Raw genomic sequence first — 22,542 nt, forward strand, 5'->3', positions numbered from 1 at the left:
GGAAGTGGATGGGGGACCTTTGTGGAAAGAGGTGAAGATGGAATGGTAAGATAAAGCATTCTGCTCATTTAGTCATTAATATTTTTGTTAAAGAATTACTATTTTTATACTAGGGATATGAGGAAGAAAAGATTTCCTATAGTTTCCTTCTGTCCTCAACTTAGTCTCTGCCACTTGAAGAGCCAGTAAAATGGTTGCTGAGACTGTAAACCAGCTCCAAAACATCAGAGCTGACCGTGCTCGGTCCCCACTGAGAGATTCCTACATACGAATCACCCAGAGGCCATCTCCCCAGCAGCCCTGCTGAGCCAGCTCTGGCAAACATGTATTGTTTGCCCTGAAGCTTTGGAAGCCACATGTTCCCTCTGTCCATGTCCACTGCTTCCTGAGGCCTGTCACTCAGGGCCTCCTGGAGAGTAAAAGAGGATGGGCTGGGATCCATAACTACAGGCAAAGGAACCAAGGTGTGAAGGGAGACCTGGCTAGCTGGGTGTGGAGAGTGGACATGCGCGGGTCAAGTACTTAGGGCTGGAGACTGAGTGAATTTGGGAAGCAAGAGTAGTGGCTGAGAGTTGAATCGTAGAGGAACCCCAGCAGAGGTTACAAGTAGAGAGCATCAGCCACCAGGAGCAAATGTGACGCCAACCCACAATTGCCTCAGACAGATGTTTTAATATACGTCTTGTTTAGAGTGAGAATCAGGTCCCAGAGAGACTGGGCTTATCTTGGAACTGCCGATGAGGATAATGAGGAACAAGTTGGAAGGGCACAGGGTGAACACAAAGGACAGCTCCTGATCAACAGCTTTCCTTTGTTTTTCATCATCTTTCTGGAATGTAAGTTCCATGAAGGCAGGGGACGATGTCTGTTTATGTTCACTGCTCTGTCACTGAACAGTAATCAGCACATACTCTGTGATCAATAATCACTTGCTGAATGAATGAATGAATGAATGAAGTAGCAGGCAACAGCTGAAGTAGCAGGCAACATTCAGGGGAAGAGTTCTGGTGTCCAAATAAGCAATGTTTTGGAAAGTGCCTGAATTTACCTCAACTTACATGTTTGTAAGTTAGGAACTTATTACCACATATATATATATTTTTAAGCATACGTTGTGATGGGCGTTAAACAGTGAACTCATGCTCGTCATCCATCTCAGGGCCTGTATAATCAGTATCTACACCAAACGCTAAAACAACACAGATAAGAAACATGAAGAGCTTAAATCTCAAGGACGGTCCTAGGAAAGATGTGGTGACAAAAATAATGGAGGTTGGCAGTTGAAGTTCTTTTTTGTACTGAGATGTTTAGAAATAGTAGAGCTTTTCCAATTAATGCTGGGAATTAGCTAAATAACTTTATTCTTCATCCACTGTTGATCATTTGCTTTAATAAAAATATGGCTTAGGGGGACCCCAACAGAGGAGAAAAGTACAATTAATATGTTCTTACATTTAAGGTCCTGCTGGCATTTGCATCTCGAATGACTTGGATTTACTGTTTTAAACCATGCTTCCTGCCCGTAATAGAATCATTAATAGAGCCCTTGGTTTTTATTGGGAACACATGCATGTTCAGAAGTGCCTAGTCACATGTGCTAAGGAAAGGAAATGGGTAGAAGGACAGTTAACCACAATCTCTGTCCCCGTTTAGCCTTTGGCAAGTTTCTTTATCTTTGTATGTTGTGGTGATTTCACTTTAAAATGGATCTGGTACAAATAAACAATTCCCAAGGATGTGTGAATTAACCAGTGGTTATAAAGAGCTTCGAAATGATGATGTGCTATCACTGCTAAGTCAAATTATGAAATTGCACCTTTGCAAAAATGCTATTGTGGAAATAAATGAATCTGAACATTGTATTTACAGTGTGATTTGCCTCTGAAATAGAATATTCATAATGGGCCTCAGCAGGCGACAACAAAGTGCCATCTTATCTCCTGTTGATAGACCACAATTTCAGAAAATTATTTTTACAATGGCATCTGAATAAGCTCCTTAATTCGAGATTGTTTTACAAATAGATGCATAGCTTATTACATAGTTTAGCTGCCTTTGAGACATAAAGAGTGAGGTGGGATTCATTAACAAAATCGCTGTTGTCATTCCTCTGTATTTTTTCCAATGCAATTTCTATTTTTTACAATCTAATGTTAATAAGCTATGTTGAGCAGAAAGGTAAGGTAGAGCTATTTCTGTGTTAGTGATCAAATCCGAGTCTCAATTAACACTTAGGTTATCAATTGCAGTTAAATTACGCCTTGAACTTGGCCTGTGGCCCATCTAGTTTCAAGAATAAACAGCTTATTCCTGCACAGAATTTCCACTGCCTGCAAATATCATATTCAGTGACAGCAGAACAAGAAATGAGCATTTCTGAGGAACACGTTCCCAGTTGTTCCAAATAACCGATGAGTTAAAATATTCCCCTGTTAATGGAGAAGACTAGGATCAAGGTGGGGAAATGGGCAATTCTCTGGAATAAATCTTGCCGAGATAGAATCTAAAATGTCTGATAAAATTTAGGGCTAGAAAACTGACATAAAAAAGTGTCTCAGAGGAAAAGAAGGGGTAAGGAAAGGGGAGGGGCTGTTTTGCAAAAGGCAGGGAGGGTCTGGACTGAGCTGGAGTAGCTCAGAGCTAAAGAGAGACAAAGAAAAAAGGTGTAGGGGGGTCTTGTCAAAGACAAAGGAAGGACCAAGGATAAGCGTCCGGCTAAATCATCAGAAAAAACATCTTTGGAATATGCTTTTATGGTGACAGGATTCCCCTGCACACACAGAATCCTGTTAGATTAGAGGCCAAAGGGCTGAAAGCACAGAACCTCTCTCTCTCATTTCCCAGATGAAGAAATGCAGGCCCAGAAAGATGAAATACTGGAGCCCACAGCTCTACAAAACAAAGGCTGAGTCACTTCTAGAATTCAGGATCATGACGGGATCCTATCGGCATCACACATGAAGACCACACTGTTAGCTAAGCAAGTCACCCAAGGCAACGACGAAGATGGTCACCATGGGACTGGCACAAAGGAGAATAAAATGAAGGCACGGTCAAGCAGCACTTCTGCCTCTGCCCCAGCTCATCCTTTACCTCCATGGAAATGCAAGAGTTTATCATCTAAGTCATTGTGTTCTCTGGTTGCGGACAACCTGGAGATGGGAGGATGGGGGTGTGCTATGGGTTTCTAGACTAGACAGAGAACAGAAACATTTGGTGGTAACCCAGAGAACTCAGTGAAAGCTGGTAAGAAATACAAAAATGAACTGTGGTGGCCGGGATGACTCACTATTGTAGGGGTAGCCGTGCCCATGCCATTTGTTCGTCTCTTCCTCTTGGGTTGACCCCAGTTCACTGTGGGTCTTTAAGAAACACTTAGGAAACATTGGGATGATGTGAACCAGGGGAGCAGCTGAAACCCCTTATTGTCCATTTCAGCAACCTCTGGGCTAGCTCAGTCTAGCTCTTCCCCAGAGTGGTATCTTCATGTAGCTGCACCAAGACTTGGGCCTTGGTATTTATCTGGTAATACGGACTAATGTATTTACACCCTTCTGCTCAGGATCCATCCTGTGTTGACTTCTGTTCCAGAGAGCCTCACTTTATACAACTTCCCCAACAAGCCTGCTGTGAAGTTAATGTGCACGTATTGGGGTTGCCAGCTAGAATGCGGGAAGGCTCTAAATTATTGCGCTAAATTTATATAAAGGTGGTTTGGCCATGTGCCCAGATATGAACATACAATGGACAAAGTTTCTAGAGTAGTGACATGAAGTCCTGGGAGTTGCGGGGATGTTAGAAAACACTCAACAATCGGGACATATGTCTCTACTGTTAATGCATGTGATGTCTCTAACTCCAAAACAGATTGTGGAGATGAGTGTGAGACAGAAAGCAAAGCTTTCAGTCAAGCGCTACCTTTGCATATTTGTCAAGATTTAGCTAAAGCTATTCACATGTAGAAATCTTAGGGGATTTAAAAAATAGAGATTTTTAGAGGAAAAATGTGAGGTTGACTCCACGACCCAGGCAAAGGAAGGGTTTACCATGTAAATGAGAAGCATAAGTGTGCATTTTAATAGACTTAATCAAAGCCAGAGCTTTTCCTAAAAAGCTGACTTGGTTCTTCCGTACTAGATGAACACGCTGGAGAAGACTCAGTTGTACGTCAGTTGGTCCATTCGATTCAGAAATGTTAATTAAGCACCTATTACAGACGAAACACTACACTAGGCTCTTCTAGTGGTGGAAAACAGTATCATGCTCTGTTCTTGAGCACCTTATGAGCTAGTTGGGTGAAGAGTAGCAGAATATTAATGATTATGACATTATGACAGGACAGAATATTTTGAAGAGCATGAAAGATGTAGAAACACAGTTCTTGGGGTCCAGGAGGACACAGAGAGAGAGAGACCACATTTAATTGGTCATTGGTTCTCAGAAATGGCTTTACAAAGGAGCACTTCAGATGGAACTAGAATGATATGCAATATTTTGACAGGGACAAAAGGTATGTGAAGAAAACACCCAATGAATAGGCATGGGGAGATAAAGTAGGAGTGAGTCTAAAGAACTACAATATATTTTGGCAAGAATATCTCGGGATGCCACAGGAGATAGAGCAGAGGGACAGGATGAAGTTATGTTGTGGAAGACTGAGAAACACAGGCAGAAGCAGGGTGGGGAACAGGAAGCTCAAGGTTTCTAAGCAAAGATGAAGAACTGAGAAAAGTCCCTTTGTGTCGCTAATGCAATAGCACTGAGAGTGGGTTAAAAAGTGTTAGGATTTGAGCAGTAGCAGTGGAAATGGAACAGAAAAGATAGACAGGAAGGGCATTGTAGATACGCAATGTTGAGGCCTTAAGCTGACTGCACCTGGGGGACAAATAGGAATTGGGAGAGATTCTAGAGTGTCAAGTTTGGATACACAGGAAAGAAAGGAGTCAATTAAAAAATGAAAAGGCAGGGGTGCTACAAAACTAGTTTTTTTCATTTGTGGCAATGGTCTACCACTCAGGCAGTCAACATTGTCTGGAATGGATTTGGAAGTTTGAGTCCAATGTTTAGGGCTGGACAATGGAGGGCTGGACAGAAATTTGGGAGAGCTGAGTGGCTGAGATCAATAAAGCTATTCAGGGAGAAGACATTCAGGGCAAAGGTTTTGCCAATGCCTATCTTTTAGTGTTAGAGGAAAAGGAGAAAGACCAAAAAGAGAGGTAGGGAGGAATCCACGATGGTACAGTATGACACGATACAGAGAAGAAGAAAGCTCCGATGTACAGAGAGTAGTCAATAGCATATAATGTTGTACAAAGGGCGAAAAATTCAGGGCCAAGGCAAAGCCAGTGGCCTGGGCATTAGAAGAGTGATTGGAATGGAGCAGTTAAGCAAGCAGTTTCAGTAAACTGGAAGGGACAGGAATGATGCTGAAAAAAGTTAAGTGAGAAGGCAGAGTGGTAGTAGACACTCCTTTCAGTACCCATGGCAGTACCAGGGAAGGCAGAAGATGAAATATTTGTTTGAAGGGTAACAAGTTCCCAGGAGGACTTCTTTTACTCATGAGTAGGAAAGTCTTACAGAATCTGTTTGACCCGAGGAGGCTGATAATGGTCCCACAAGAAGGAAAGCAAACCCTTTCTGCTAGATGAAGTGGCTTTTCCTCATTAGCACTGAGACCCTCCTCACTATTGGGAAATCTGTCCCAACCAAAAATGGGGGAAGGAGATGGCAAAGTTAAAGGATCTGGGGACATGAGAAGTGGAGGGACAGGAACGAGAATGGGAAGGACCATCAATCTAAAAACGTGTATTTTCCCATAAATTCTCTATGGATTTATAATACAAAATCCACCTAATTTCCTCTTTCTTGCACATGAATTTAGTGGCAGAGTTAACTGATTAGAAAGGACTAGCATCCCGACTGTAACAGCCACCATGATCCTGGCTCCCACCTTCCATAAAGTATGGACTGCTTTACCATCTGGGTGTGCCGAATAGATTTCTAAGTCCTCAGGCACACTTGAGAAAATTGTGATTTTTTTTTTTTTAAAAACCCATTAATGCTATTATCAAGTTTGGGACCTTGGGATAGCATCTTCCGTGGGATTTTTCCAGAAACTCCACCCATCAGGAGTTTTAGAGGATGGCAATTATAACCCACTTATCCAGCCAACTTAGTATAAGAACATTCAGGAACTCTTGTTTGCTGAGTACACGCTGAGCACGAGATACTATCTCTGTTGCGGACATGTGCAGTGCTTTTGAAATATTTATAAGTGCCTTCTCCTGAGGATGCAGACTTTATTGTTTACAGTCTGAACTTATTTTAAGGAACAAAACCCACGGATGCACTTCCTGTTATAGTAATACCTAGGCTTTATTTAACCTATTTCTCTTGTGTTCATAAGATACTTCCACCTTCATTATGTCATCAGCACTGTGTCACTGAGATAGTAGGGGAAGGAAAACATTTTTTTTTTCTTCAGAAAGAGAAGAAAAAAGGTGAACTGAGGCTCTGTCTGGGTTGTGGGAGTCCATCAGAGCCTGATTGCTACACCTTCCTGAGTTGTGCCGGTCAACACGGTCAAAGCCATGGTATTCACAGCACCATAGCCAAGCCATTCATGAATGGTGAGGCAGTCCTCCCACCCTGAATCCTGCCTCCCAGATGGGGATGAAGGGTAGACATGCAATTATGATCCACACACCCCTGATACTCACCAGAACACTTTCACAGAGCTGCTAACACTGTCCCCTGACAATCAGAAATCCCCAGCTCGAGTTAATGAACTAACACATGCACTAGGTATGAGGCTAGGAAGCTAAAGAAGGAAATGAGGATGGGTCTTAAAGGACTAAACCAAGATCACCGAACAGTTACTCAGGAACAAAGAAATTGGCAGTGGAATAAAGGATAAGGAAAATGTAAAACTTGTTCCTTAAAAAAAGAGGGGTGGGGTGCCTGGGTGGCTTGTTGGTTAAGCATCTGCCTTTGGCTTGGGTCGTGATCTCAGGGTCCTGGGATCAAGTCCCTCATCGGGCTCCCTGCTCAGTGGGGAGTCTGCTTCTTCCTCTTCCTTTGTCCATCCCTCCTACTCCTGTGTGTGTGAGCTCTCTCACTCTCCAATAAAGAAATAAAATCTTAAAAAAAAAAAAGAAAGGAAGGAAGAAAGAAAGAAAGAAAGAAAGAAAGAAAGAAAGAAAGAAAGAAAGAAGAAAATCCAATCAGTGCTAAAACCCCTACTGTTCTCTCTGTCCAGGGTCAACAACCTTCAGTGAAAAATAAAATTATGGGCCACCCCTTGTAGAAGTGAAGAAGCTCCTAGGGGAATTGTGGGATGTTTTGGCTCCAGCAAAAGCAACGCTAAAATGTGTTTCAAACATAGACAGTGGAAGGGCAGCAGGTTGTGCCCATGGAGAGCCCACCCCTCCTGCTCTCTCACTCTCTCAGACAATCTGCAGGCCTTGCCTGTGTAGCTGCAAACCAAGGCGCCAAACTCCCAGCTCTGATGTCTCTGAATGGGTGGATGGGGACGGAGAGGGAGGGACCTGGACAGATTTTGAGAACGCAAAAATGAAGCTACCATCTCTGTGTCCAGGAAGTGGCTGCCATCATGTCTTTTTGAAAGACTGGCGCTCAGACCACTGACCTGTAGTTATCAAAATTGCCCCTTTTGCTCTCCCTTCGCTGAATTTTGCTGTTCTTTCATCCAGACTGCCTCTCGTGAACTGTAGACTCTACTTGAGGCAACACTGTTTGCTTTCTCTCTATTCTTTCAGGACTTTAATTTCAATAAAACTCTCCACTGTGGCGTTCCGTTAGGCTAGTGCCTGCTAGGTGCAAAGCATCATGGGGACTGTAGAGAACAGAGATGTAAGGAAGACATGGTGTCTGCCTACAAAGAGTTCACCAGCCAGTGAGGGAGATGAACCCTTATCTATACAGTTAGAATGAGGGACCTGGACAGATGGGTCCAAGAGCTCCATGCGTAATATAGCATTGCTGTTGAATTCAGACAGATTTGTCGTTTTTAGGGGCTGCCATTTTTTCCAAGAGTGGATTGATCTGGAAATTGAAATTTTCATCATCTTTCTTTTTAGGACCAAATGCATTACAAATAAATGCCCACTTTCCCAAGTTATTCAAGTACGGACGGGCTGGTCTGAACTGAGAGAAAAGGCCAAACAGCAGCCTCAGGTGTCGCTCCATCCAAAACAGCATGCCCCCCCCCCCCCCCAGTGAGAGGAAGTCAAACTACCAAGCCTGGGGGGCTTTGTGTCCTTTATTATTATATATTTCTTTTCTTCAAGTCAAGAGCATGTTCTTTTTTTTTTTTTTTTTCCTCTACATTTGGGAATTTAGTGCTTTTAATTTTTTTAAAAAAATTATCTCTGGAGGACTAAGGTTTTGACCACATTTTATTTTTTTTCACTGCCATTTCAGTGATTGCTTCTGTTGCACACAATAGCTTTCCAGCTTGTAGCATCTGTTGGTTGGAGAGTTAGGCAAGAAGTTGGAATCAGGAATATATGGACTGGCCTTTGCCACTTCTGGCTGTTCTAAAGAAATTTCAGAACTTGAATAAGGAGACATTTAGCATCCTCTTTCAGTCTGGGACTGGATGATCTCTCCGTGACATGCCAGTCGCTCACAGAAGCAACAAGCCATCACCTCCAACCTGGCCGGCTGATTATACAAGTATCTGACCAGATAAAAACAAAATACTCTGGAGCATCTGTTTCTTCTCAAAAAACACTCCTCTGTTTCTCATAGGAATCTAGTGCCTGAGCAAACATTCTCCCTTTTAACCCTTACAGAGTCACCATGGCAAATACAAGTATTGAAACTTTACAAATAGGGGAGCTGTGGGAGAGCAAAGCTTTCCCAACATTTGCTGAGATGAAGTAAATGAGCGATGCTTGGAAGACAAGGCAGCCTTCTGACTTCCAGGTCTGGGAGGAAGTGGAGCCCGCAGCTGGGAACTCACGCATCCCTTGAACCAACTGTATAAATCGAACCCTTGTGCTGCCTGGTTATCAGGCTTTAAGTAAATACTGTGTTTGTATGTGCTCTGTGCTGTCAAACTCCATCAACCAAAGGGACCGGAATTTAGATATTTTCTGCCAGGATTTCATCCCCAGGTTCAGGCAAGTTTTTAACTGAGTGGAAAATCACCGCTTGGTTGAAAGTTTTTAGCAGTTCTTACCTAACCCGAACCGAGAGTTTAAAAATTAAGTCCTTCCTCAGAATGAGGTGGTTTGTATTCAGAGTTTTGTGAGGTATTTCATAGAAGAAAAGGGCTGTGTGAGTACCAGATAGACTGGCAATACTTGATAAGAACTTCATCCCAAGCCCCATCGGCCACAAAGGTGGAAAGATACTTAGTGCAGCAGCTGAGCGTTTGGGTTCAGTTGATTTAACCTTTCTAAGCCTTAGTGCTGCCATCTGTAAAATGGGGATGGTGGGAAGCTTGCGTGAAATTGTGTGCACAGTACTTATTTCATGGTGGACGTAGAGTGAGGACCCGACAGGAAGCACCAGCTGTGACCATTCCTTCCCAAACACTCTATTAATTATTTAAATTAAAGGAGAAAAAAACATGGTGACTGTATAAGATAGAAGATGCATACAATATAGACCTAGGCTCGAACATGAGAAAAACTAAGTTAAAAGACAACTGAGTAGAGAGAAGCCAAGATTATTTTTCCTCTCTGCTCTTCTTCAGAATTTCGTAGAGTTCTGATTGAAGGAAGTTCAATTGCTAAGCTAACTGCAAAGACTAAGTGATTTCAACCATAAGCCAGCATGATATGTTTGGCAGGCTTCACAGCCAATCTGCGAGTTATCCCGACCTCACGCCATCCCTAACTGACCTAGATACTAGACACGGTTCCATCAACCACAGAATAGCAGGGAAAATCTTTTTTTGAGGTGCTAAGTTCTGCCAAGTCACTGACTCCTACAATCAGGATTGATTACAAACACCCAATTAGGAGGCATTTGGAACCTGATCTGAACACTAATCTTGTCTCTTGTTCTTCTTTGGGCTTAATGATCAGCCTTGATGAATACTACAACGGCAATTAGCTAAGTTTATTTTGTAGCCTCCTTTACAAGCACACACACACGCATGCACATATGTGTTTGTGTGTGTGCTTCTGCTGGAGTATGTCAGCATGCATGCAAGTATCAAGTTTTATGCTGGAAAAAAAAAGGAGCTGAGAATATGCATGCCGGCTGAAGGCATATGTCTCACTTGGATCAATTTTTAAGTGTCTGCTCCCCAAGTGAAATCTGGTTGGAAATGCCATGCACATGTTGATTCAATTTGATAAGATTTCAACTAACCTTCTCTTTTAGCGTCTCATAAAGGTTGCTTCTTTCAAATTACAGAAATGCCTAACACACAACAACCCTGTAGTACTCAGAATTCATTATGATACAATGTGATTGCTTATAGTAAAAAATAATAAAGGAACATTAATTCTATTAAACACATGGGGTTTTGTTCAAATTAAATCAGTGCTAATAGGGAAAAATATCAAAAGGAGGAAAGTAGATAATTATCTGCCTGAGTAGTAACCAAGGACGCTGCAGGCGGTAGCAACAATACTGGCAGTTGTTCTGAGAAGGGTTCGTTCTTAACCACTCAAAAGTTTTTTAATTAAACTGAGCTTGGTGGTGGTGCCTCCCACACCGCCCATGTTGGGAAGTTACTTGAGATGAAAACCAACAATGAAAAACTGAAAAAGAAAGCCAGGGAAGATTTTTCTGTATTTGCCTTGCATCAAAGGAAGCTCTAGTTCATAAACTTTGTGTGTATTTTAACAAACCCGTAGTATATGTAACAAATACGAGATATTTCTACAGCAGTCACTGAAGAACATTAGCATACACTTCAGTATGACTTTGTTTTTTTTTTTTTTTAATTATATTATCAGAAGGGGAACTGTATGCACTGTTCTATCTCTATTCCAGAGAGTTTTACCACACTTGAAGGATAGTGCCCGCAGATTTCTAAGACAAGAGTTTAGTTTTGTCTTATTTTGAAATTTATAAAAATTGAATCACACGTTGGGACAGTAGTTTTCCTTGAAGCCAAAGGCTAGTTGAACAAAAGGGGAATTCTGGGGCGCCTGGGTGGCTCAGTGGGTTAAAGCCTCTGCCTTCGGCTCAGGTCATGATCCCAGGGTCCTAGGATCAGCCCCGCATCGGGCTCTCTGCTAGGCAGGGAGCCTGCTTCCTCCTCTCTCTCTCTGCCTGCCTCTCTGCTTACTTGTAATCTCTCTCTCTGTCAAATAAATAAATAAAATCTTTAAAAAACAAACAAACAAACAAAAAAACAAAAAAAAAAGGGGAATTCTTCATAGGAAGCTGGAAATGTTTACTTCGGATTGCTTATGTGGTTGTGCTCACCTTATAAAATTTTATCAAATTTTACACTGTATTTTTCTACATACACTTTGTACTTTAATAAAAGTATGTATACTGCTGTATTTAATATAGAAAATGGAAAAAATATTTTGGTTTAAAATACCCACTGTTTTCCATAAAACAAAGGCTTTGTTTTGGTCTAAGTGATAGTTTAAAACACAAGACTGGGACTAGAGTAAGGCACTTGCCTCAGGTACAAAAAGCCAAAAATTCACCAATCAAGATAAATAATATTTTAATGCATTAAAAAAAAGAAAATTAATGAAAAAACCTGTAGCTGAACAAAGTTAAAAAAGCAAGGATCAAAACAAAAAATAGTACTCAGGGAAACGAAAAATGGACCTTGTATTTCCCAAATTGCCAATAAATGACAAAGTGACCACTGTATAATTAAATGTGTGAAAATTATCAAATCTGAGAAACTAATGGAAGATTAATTTCATTCAGTGATTTTATGGTCTACAACAATAAATGAAATGACCGGTGTTTCAAAGTTTGTAATAACTTAGCTAATTTTAAAAGTAGCATTAAAGAAACGATGTGTGATTTGTTCCAACAAGATTCCAAAACTTGAATAACATCTCTATTTAGTTAAAATTTTCTGGTAATTAAACTTCATACGAAGTTACAAAAGTGAAATCTCCCTTGACTGCACTGAATTAGAAAAAAACAGCAACCCACTTTTTGGTTCCACTAAGAAGGGAATACACACCTAAGTTATAGACAGAAAAGCATCGGTGCCACGTTAGCCTGTGTCTTGGTGAAATCCTACAAAACAGCACTGACAAATCAGGCACTGAAGTCAGGAACCAGTGAGTAAGAAGACCACTACTGAGCTTTCTCCCTCCAACACTACCACCTTTTTAGACTCTTTCTGGAGCTCCACATTCATTTTCTTAATGTTTTTAACCCAATGTCTGTGAAATTTTTATTGCTCCCCAGATGAGGACATCTGATCTGAATGTAATCACACACCTCTTTGCTCAGCAGTATTTGTCACAACCCATTATAAATTATCATGCTGATAGTTTGCATTGCTGGGAAACCGGAAAAGTTCCATAAATTCTAACTACTGTATCAATGACATTCTTGTTTATTATGCAGATATAAAGTTTTATGAGATTCAAGATGTCTGCGTTACCCCCGAAGGAAACTATCATTGGGTAAGATCTAACTAGCTCAGTGTAAATGCAGGAAACCATGTACAGTGCCCAACGAATGTTGCTTTCTCGAAAAACACTCGGCAGGTTTTCTTTCTTTTCTGCTTGTAACTGTGCTTTGACTTCACAAGCGTGGAGGATTGTGCTGGTGAATTCCCTCCACACCTTCTCCTTTGGAACATTCTCTAGCCACCTTTTATCAACATAACAATAAAACCAGACTAGACCATTTTGCTACACATCTTGGCACAACATTAGCCCGCAGACAGATGTTCTCCTGCTTGCTTGATTGAGCGATTGATCAATACCACACTTTGTTCAATTAAAGAATTCAGGGAGTTATAATATTATGGTTTTGATGCTTATTTGTCTAGAAACTTGACTCATAATGGAACCTGAAACAGAGATTGTTGCATTTTAAAACTATCAGGCACAACCTGATACATTCATTTTCCCTATGGAAATAATGCCCCTTGATATTCACTCTAAAAACTTTTTGTAAGTTTAGGTTCGTAGTTATGGTCATGTTCTTCACATGAAAAGTTGTAACTGTGTACCCTTTATTGTATTGTTAAAACTATGAAATAGTTTTTAATTCAATTATAAATAAAACAATACAAATGTAAATAAAAATATTTTTCCTCCCAGAAGTCATCTATTTAATTACTTATCCATCCCTACACTCTACCAAAAAAAAAAAAAAATTGTTTACTTGGCTTTTAAGGATGTTTCTCAATAAACAGATGTACTAAGGAATCAATTTCTTGAGCTTTCACATGGTGGAAGTTGATTATACAAAGACTGGACGGTTTCGAGAGAAATTGCCGGGTGTATTTTATGCGGATCATCCCATTACTGGATCTATATATTTAGCTTGATATGTTCTAACCATCACCAAGTTGTTTAAGATATCATAATAGCAATGATAACTTCTTTTGAGGGAAGCTTTCAACATTTCAAAAGGCTTTCCTATCCACTACCCCATTTTATCTTACCAATAACCTGTTGACATTGGTAAAGCAAGTTCTTTTTATTGTTATTAGACATATAATATAGCTGAAACAAGGAGAGATATTAAATATCTCAAATAAGACTATCAGCTTGAGCTCAACAGGAATGATAACTACAAGCTTGCTAGCTCGTTGAATGTGGTTTGTTGTACCTAATTTTGTATTATCTCAAGTTCCTTTTATAGAGGTAGCCTAATACAAATTACAAAAAAAAAAAACCCAACAAATCAAACCCACTAAAATAAAAACAAAAACAAAACCATGCTTTTGCACATTCAGTGTAAAATTGAAGTCTATGAATTTGTTCTTCCAAGGGTTATTGGTTTTTCTATTTTTGTAGGGAATTTTAACTTTAAATTAAAGCTGTGGATTCTTCTTGCAGCCTTCAGAAAAGCCTTAAGAATTGTGCCCCATTTGTAGACTCTCCAGTATAACCTTTGACAGTGACCAGGAGTTACGTGGACCAGCCTGGAAAGATAGTGACAGCAATGTCTTCAGTTGCTCTTCCTTTATCATTTTTGGAATTTTCATTGATAAAACAATCAGGTGGCAACATGGCAGAAAGGTATTTTCTATGCCATCATCTCCATTGACTTCATCAGGCTAAATATATCAGCCTTTCAAGGTTGGCCAGGAGATGGCACCTTCAGAGAGAACAAACCCTCAGTTATACAGTTAAGAAACCACTTCACTGGGTAGCCTTAAAAAAGTCTCACCAGCAGAACGACAGAAACAATCTTCCTGCCCATGTCAGTTTCTTGAAACCATGCTGATATCACTAAAACTGTCTCTTCCTATAAACAATGATTATCCTTTTTCTTGTCATTTTTCAAAAGGAAACCTGAGGGGTCCCTGGGTAGCTCAGCCAGTTGATCATCTGATTCTTGATTTCAGCTCAGGTTCTGATCTCAGGGTCCTGGGTTTGAGCCCCACATCAGGTGCCATGCTCAGCGTGGGAGTCAGCCTGGGATTCTCTCCCTCTGCCTCTGCTGCCTCCACCCCTGTCCCCACTCATTTGTGCATGCTTCTTCTGTATTTCAAAATAAATAAATAAATTTAAAGAGAAAAAGAAGGCCTCAAAAAGTGAAAGAAAAAAAAGAAAGAGAAAGAAAGGAGGAAAGAAAACTAAGAAGATTCCAATTCCATAATCCACCTCACATCATGATATGACAAATAGTTATTGAAGACACTGTGTACCAGGCACTGTTATAAGCACTTAACACGTATTAACTCTCTTGACTGGCTTCCCCTTCATACTGGCCTTCTGGGTTATTGTGCTGGAACCGGCTTGCACCAGCTCACAAGAACCCATCCCACACATCTCTTTAGGAGTACATGAGTACACAAGTCTGTGTACAGTGACATCACATGGATAGTTTGAAACTGGTCATGGTGGGAATATTTACACTATAGAAATTGGTAAATATTACAGATGAGGACCTGACCCATACCCTTCCAAGATCCGGTCATTCCACATTGATCAGCACATCCCTGCTAGTGACTCCTGATTATTCTGAATTTATTAACTATTATCTTATAGTTAGATATAGATAATAGTTAATAGTGCCCAGACGTGGGCACCACTCTCAGATCAGGACTTAGCAGGCATGAGTTTGCTAAACTGTAATGGCGCCTTATCTTTGGAATAATGTTATATTACTTGAGTATGTTTTATGTTGAGTTTCTTACAAATTATCTTTTAGAGCCGTTTAAGTATTGTCAAAAAGCAAAAAAAAAAAGTATTGTCAAAAAGCAAAAAAATAAAACAAACTAAAATAAAATGAAAGAAAAAACAAATCTCTATGTTGTCTAGGTGATTGACATTGTAAAATCACCATACAGAATATCGTCAACAACAGCAACAAAATCCCTGTTTCCTAGCAGTCGCTGGAACACTATTAATGGCAACTTTTGTACAAGATTCAGAAGTCACTATAACGCCCTGAAACACAGAACAAGGATTAAATTGGAATCGGCATAATTCTATTACACTGTAGTGTATGCTGATTATCTGGAAATTGATCAATGAATATATGTTAATTCTCTAGCACCAGAATGTTGAATTAACCAGATGACCTCATTTCCCTGCCCACAAAACACTCGTTTTACCATACCAACTCAACAGGTTGTTAAAGACCTCTTACAAGTGGGAACATTTTCATATCATTCTGTTCTTCCCTAAAAGGGCTATGTATTTGCAAATAGAACACTTGTAATAATGAATGTCCCAGCACAATAATGTTTATATCCAATAGAACTCGTAACCTATTTACACTGTATACAATTATATCAAACTGACCCATTTTAAAACTTTGGAAAACCTATCAGTTCCAGAGAAACACTTTGGAATTGATCTTAAGTAAGATTGTTTTCCTTCGCTAAAACTATTTCTATATCCAAACTTCATTAAAGGTAGATATTCAGGTTCACCTGTCTGGAGAATATACCCTGTGCAGATTGGCAGAATGGGGTAAGGTAGAAAAGACAGAGACCGGTGGTCAGCTGGGTGTCCAGAGAGAAGAGCAAACCTGGCTCTGAGTGGACTGCTTGCGCCCGCAAAGTTAAAATACATTTTCCATACTGTGCAAAGCCAAACCTGCACAACTAATTCTTTCCAATAAAGTGAGGAAGTATAATTTAGTCTGTCTCTATAGTGAGAATGTTTTCATAATAATGAAATCTGGGGTAAGTTGATTCTTAATTACTTAACACTAGAGGGAGTTAACAAGGCTAAAGCAGGTAGATGAAATACAGATTTATATTTGAGTCCCATTGTATTCACTGTGCATTAACCATTTTTTTGCATTTACCATAAGACTTGCAATCATTAATCTACTAAAAAAAACCCTCATCTGACTGATACTCTATGCCTCATTTTTATTCAATAACAATTTGCTTTTGTCATGTCAAACTCAGTAAGACACAGTCCTTAAATCACAAAATGTGTCAGAGATTTGTTAAAAAATAGCCAACCTCACCATCTGTTGGTGATATATATGCTAGTGACCCACAATATTTAATAAAAACTCAAGTGAAAGTTTGGGTTTCTGGTTCTTCCCCTTTTCAGGGGGAAAAGAAAAAGAAAAAAAAGAAGCACACAAACACGCTTCTTAACAAAAGAGTTCCGAAAACAAAAGTGTTAACAGGAAAAAGAATATGAGGGATTATACATTTCAACATAATATTCCTAGTTTGGGGAACTCAGAAATCGCTTAACATAATTTCCATACCATTGACATATGATCTGGCCTAGATTAGAATCCCTCCTGGATCCCTTTATATTCCATACTGTAGGCACAGACTTCCCCCTTAGACATCCATGACCACTAGATGGCGGTGTGGGGCCCTGTTCAAATACTTGCTCACTTACTTGCAGTCTCTGTCCTCCAAATCAAAGTGAGGGTTGAAGTTGATCATAATTCTCTGGTATGGGTCGGGAGCCTGAATCAGCCATTCACATTTTTCACTTGGGTGATAAGAATGAGGATAACCAGGAGACGTAAGGTACCCGGGGCTTTCAATTTTTATCGTATCGCCACACTTATCTGTAATAAAAACAACATTTTGGTAAATCTTTCCCTGACAACCACTTCGGTGATCTAGCCTTATAAATAAATTACTGGTTATTATTCCATAACTTTTTAGGGGGAACTCCCCGTGGGTCCTTCAGGTGGCGTTGATACAACCCCACCGCCCAGGAACACTCTTTGATCCCAAAAAGGTTAGCTTGGTGGGGGGGAAAGGAGACTGAGACCTGACAGGTGACAGACTCCACCTACCACCCTCCGCCAAAGTTCCTTTCCCAAGAAAAAGGTCTTCTAGCGTTAAAAACATTAAATCCCCTCAATAGATGTTAACATGGTCCCCAGGGAGCTTCTACTAGACTTAATTATCCCCCAAGAAGTGTAATCGCATTAAGTAGCAAGTTCTGAGTGGAAGGTGACTAAAAGAAGCTATTCGACCCCTTGTGTGGCTTTTTGATGATAAGCCTGTTCTATGTCATTGATCAGTGGGGATTGTCATCCAAGACTTCGATTGGCTTAAAGCCAAACCTTTTGTGTTGTTGTTTTATCTGCTCATAAATCTAAGTGATTTTGAGTTATCTGTGCTCTGGAGATCCAGATCAACAGAGAACAAAGTGTATTTGGTGAAGCAGAAATAATTCCGCTCTACTGCTCCAAGGAAAGTTGTTCAGTCTTAGAGACCAGATCAAAGCAACTGGGCAGAAAGCAAAATAGCCACACAGCATTAATTCTAATGACCTAAATGTTGGGGTGGGGGGGGGACCAAAACCCACCACACTGAGGTCTGCGTATCATATATGGTAAGCCATGGTCTCGTGTTCTGGGAAAGGTGAGCTGACTGGTTTTGAGCCTTCATTTCCAAAAACCCAAATGCTGAAGCGATTCACTGAGAGCCAAATAAACCAGTCACTGGGCTGCTTTATTGTTCAGTGTAGATTCTCATTGTCACTTTTTATGATGGATTTCATGCTGGAGAGTCTCAGCCGGGAATGCTGCCACATTTATTGATGCTTAATTTTAAGCAATAAAAATTTGGTGCATAAACTACGTAAGAGGAATAGGTATGAAAGCAATGAAATATATAAGCCTATCAATCACAAATTTTCAGTAATGGTATATATAGATTTTAATATTGCATCTAATAGATTCCCTGTGGAAAGAGAATGGCATTCTTTGCTCTCAGCATGAATTTATAAATCTACAGAATTTTATTACAGGAAAACCAGGTCAAATGGAAATGAAAGATGAAGTGCCCATCAAAAATGCATAAAGCTACATGCATTACAAAAATCATTTGCCATAAATTAAAAAGAAGACAGTATAAATCATATTGTTTTTCTCAATTGCTAGATGTTTCTGACCATGTTTCTTAGACCTGGGGGTCCCCTTATGCTGGTTTCCTTTGCCTTGGCTTTTAAAAGCTTAAGATTTGCCAAGAAGAAATGTTGCAACTGGAGTTCGAAATCTCAACTAATGATCATATTGGTCTCTGTTACGTGATTCTACCGAGGCTCTTCCATTATTCTAAATGTGCAGAAAACTTGGAGAGTGACCCCATCTCATTAAGTCTCCTCCAGCTCTGTACAAACATCATGGCAGAGTCTGGCATCCGTTAGAGGAGTGAAATAAAACAGCACTGCTTCTAGTCACTCCACGAGCCACTTCAGAAGACATTTAGGTGGAGTTGGTACCACACCAGAGCTCTTTAATCTGTGACTTCTGAGAAAGTGACAGTGTAATAAGATAATGTGGACTGCTAGACTCTCTGGCTCTGTTACATCTCTCTAACAGTTGATTAAGAAAGAGCAGTTTCTAATGACTCTGGACCATTAGACCTAAATAAGGTTAATGAATTAATTTAGCAGACACTGGTACTCCGAGGAGGTGGACATGGCTTTAAGAGGTCTGCTGTGTCACAGAAGCATTTTACTGGCTCTGGTCACTGCAATCATAGCAACATGGCTTTAACCAGACAAGCTCACAGACAGAGGCTCAGGTTCTCAACATTCCCCAGACTTCCGCTAAGAAAATTTAAAAATATATTTCATATATATATGTGTGTGTGTTTGTGTGTGTGTGTGTTCATATACACACACATAGACATGCAGTTCACAACCTAAAGTCTGGAAGCTATTTCCATTAGGTTTCAAATCCGTCCTGTGACCATCCAGACTACGGATTTCATCTCAGGACTTGTAGAGGGCAGAGGTTGGGTTCCTGTAATTTCTAAAGTCTAACCACTTGACCTCTTCCAATTGGAGGAGAATGTTATTTCATCCTTTGCCAGATTAGAGAAAGATGCCACCAACTCAGGTTCATTAATAAATTGAAATCCACATTCACAGTTGTGTGTGTGTGTGTGTGTGTGTGTCTGTACGTGCGTGTGTTGCCTCTGAGCATATCTTTTAGAACACCGCTTGGTAGCTGTTGGGGGGGAATCTATTGCTTCAATCACAAAACCTCCAAAAAGCATATTAGTGAGATTAACTTCCATCATAAAGATGTGATTTAAATTCCTCTTGGTAGGAACCCCTCCACTTGTGGTCTCTTATTAAAACAATATACCACAGTTAGTAGTGGGTGTTCTTTTCTTCTAATTACTTTGATTGAAATCTAAGCCAGACAAAAGTAAATATTTGATAATTAGTTAATAATAATTGCTGAAGACTTACTGTAAAGATAATTTCATACCCTTGCCTTCACCTACTTTAAAGTGTAAGTTAAACAGCCTACAACCAGATCACATTTTAAAATACATTATTTAGTTTAGGGGATACTGTTTATAACCCAGCAGTCTTTCATTTACTTAACAGTGAGTGGTTTTAAAAGCTAAGTGGAAGCTGCAACTAGATTAGGGATTTTCAGATATCCTGGTGTTTTATACTGTATATATCAGATTCCTTCATTGACACTATGTAACTTTCATTCATACTTCTGACACATTAGAGGCGATTTGCAAAGGCGGAGGAGGGAGTTCCATCCACCAAAAAAAAAAAAAAAAAAACAAAAAACCCACAACCTCTATCCCTTGCAGGCACCCACCAGAGGAAATGGTTTCGAAGAGCTGCAGAAGAACCAGGAAGTTCTCCTGGTAAAGTGTTCATTAACTTTCAACAGCCATCAAATTTTTGAAAGGGAGTCTCATCTAATTGCCTTTGGGAGGAAACATTATTAAGATAATTGGTGTGCTGATCATAGAAGGTAGGCAGCTCTGCCGTGTAACAGAGCTAGGAAAAACCCCATAACCAAACAACCAACTTCAGAAGGGAGGCAGTGGACTTGAAATCTTCCTGCCCTAAGCCCACTGATCTTATTTCTTTATTTCTCCTCCTGGACGAAAGTTTCATTCGCCCGGGAGGTGGCTATTGCGGGCTCACCCCGGCGGCTCTGCGTGAGTCCCGCGGCTGCGGCGGGAAGCCGAACCCCGGCCGGTCGCGGGCAACCGGGGAGCCCGGCCGCCGCGCTGTCACACGCGCCTCCGCCTGTCACTTACCGTTGCGAAAAGCGCTGGCCAGGGCGAGGGCGACGGCGAGCGCGGCGCAGAGGAGCGGCAGCCCCCTCTCCATTCTCCCTTCGCCGGATCCCCAGGCGGACGCGGGAGAACGAGAACGTGCGGCGGATAATAGAGCAAAGGGGGAATCTAAACAATCTGCAGAGCTTCAACTCCGCCTAGAGCTGTAAAATCCTCAGTCCGTCTTGGAGAAAAGAGAGCAGCGAGGCAATGCCTTGATCCGAGAGAAATGCTTCTCTTTTTGTGTCTCAAGTCGCCTGCATCCTGTCATTTAGCTCCGGTTTCCTCTCTCTTTTCCCACACTTGTTCCTCTTCCAGGAGCCACTGCCCGGGCCATGTCTCAAAAAAAAAAAAAAAAAAAAAAAAAAAAAAGGAGGCGGGGGGTAGTCGGGGGAGGAGGGAGGGAGGGAAACACACCAAAGCCAATTTCCAGAAAGGAGGAAAAAAAAAAAAAAAAAAAAAATCCGGCTCGTTTCGGGACCCGTTGGAGCCGAGGAGCTGGCGCCCAGGGGAGATCCGGGGTGTCTGCGCGAAGGAGAGGAGCAAGCAATGAAAAGATGAGCGAGAGACAGAGGAGTTTCACCAACTGCACCCCCGCCTCTCCCACCTCCTCCGTCCTCCCCCTCCCCTTCTGGAGCCCTTCCCTCGCTTCCTCCCTCCCCTCTGCCGGCACAGGCTCGCTAGTAATTGCCTGACAGGAGTCTGGGAGGAACAAGTTTGCCTCCGTGTGCTTTTCTGTCTGTCCGTCTCCCCCGAAGGCCCTGCAGGATCTCCGCGGGAAGGGAGGCGTAGGGGGTCTGCGCCCCAGCGCGTGTGGGTGTGGGTGTGTGTTTGGAGAGGAGGCTGCGAGGTCGGTGCCAGCGACTGGGTCGGGCTAGCCTACCTCTGCGTGCTCGCTCAGGACCCGGGGAGGGGGGAGAGACCCGCAGCTCCGCGGAGGATCTCCGGGATCCAGCCGCCAGAGAAGAGGCGGCGCGCCGTGGAGACGGCTGGGGCTTCCCACAACTCCAAATTCCAGGCCCGCGGCGGCGAGGAGCGCGGGGCCAGCCGCGTCACTCCCGCAGTGCCGGTCCGAGACCCGGGGCAGAGAGCAGCGGGGCGACCCTGACGCTCGGGGCCGGGACGGGGGAGACCCGGGAAAGCTAGGCTGGAACGGTGGGCGCACCACAGAGCCCGGCGAGGGTCGACAGTGTCGCTGCCGCGTGAAGCAGAGTCAGACCACTCGATCGGGCGAGGCTGGGCTGCAGCTGCGCTCCGCCTCTCTGCCCCGTAGCGGGGCGCGCTGGCGGGCGCCGGTCGTGCCCGGGTGCCCGCCGCACACCGGGGGCTCCATTGTTAACCGAGATTTGGGGCCCTCTCCTCTGGGACAGAGGGAAAGCTGGAGGGTGGGAGGTGATGCGCCTTCCAGCTAGGGGGCAGCCGTCGTCCGACCCCGCCCAGCCTCACGTCTCTCTGGAGCCCAGGTGTTGGGGGGGGGAGGTGGCAATTAGGGGTCCAGTGGCCTCTGTTTCTCTGGGGAAGGGAGAAAGCGGCGGGGGAGGAGGGCTCTTGGCAGGGGTCGCACAATGCCCACCCCAGGCCACAGGCAGTTGTCACGCCAGACATCTAGCTCCTGTCCTCCCCCACCTCTCACGGCGGCGCGTCCTCACTGTGGGCTGGATGCCCCCCAGTTCCACCCCCAGGGGCTTTCCGGGAACTGCTGCAGGAGCCTCTGAGGATAGGAATAGCAAAGACATTTCAGGGAACAAACAGGTTTCGGCCAGAAACAGTCTGGCCCTCGAGAGGGTAAATGCCCGTGGACCCCCCCTCCCAAGGAGTTCATGGGGAAGGTGAAAATGTCGCTACACCTTCTGGGAATTGGCGTTTAGGTACACACCCTGAAAGCAGAACCTTATTCCTACCTG

General features: G+C 42.3%; 1 protein-coding gene across 4 annotated transcripts in view; it reads right to left on the minus strand.

Annotated features, from left to right (window-relative positions):
• The window catches only part of NRP1 (neuropilin 1), a 139,371-nt gene extending 117,384 nt beyond the window's left edge, over nucleotides 1-21,987 (minus strand). For 2 of the 4 annotated variants that reach the window (XM_047739427.1, XM_047739425.1), the window contains exons 1-2: nucleotides 20,621-21,211; nucleotides 16,974-17,148 (exon numbers count right to left, since the gene is read on the minus strand). In XM_047739427.1, the coding sequence (XP_047595383.1) occupies nucleotides 16,974-17,148; nucleotides 20,621-20,693 (248 nt within the window). In that variant the 5' untranslated portion in view covers nucleotides 20,694-21,211. Of the gene's footprint in view, nucleotides 1-16,973; nucleotides 17,149-20,620; nucleotides 21,214-21,521 lie in introns of those variants that run through there. The other 2 variants (XM_047739424.1, XM_047739426.1) reach the window with 2 other exon arrangements.
• Nucleotides 21,988-22,542: the final 555 nt, after the last annotated feature.

The sequence above is a fragment of the Lutra lutra genome, chromosome 8 (genome assembly GCF_902655055.1).
Source record: "Lutra lutra chromosome 8, mLutLut1.2, whole genome shotgun sequence".
Classification (NCBI taxonomy): Eukaryota; Metazoa; Chordata; class Mammalia; order Carnivora; family Mustelidae; genus Lutra; species Lutra lutra.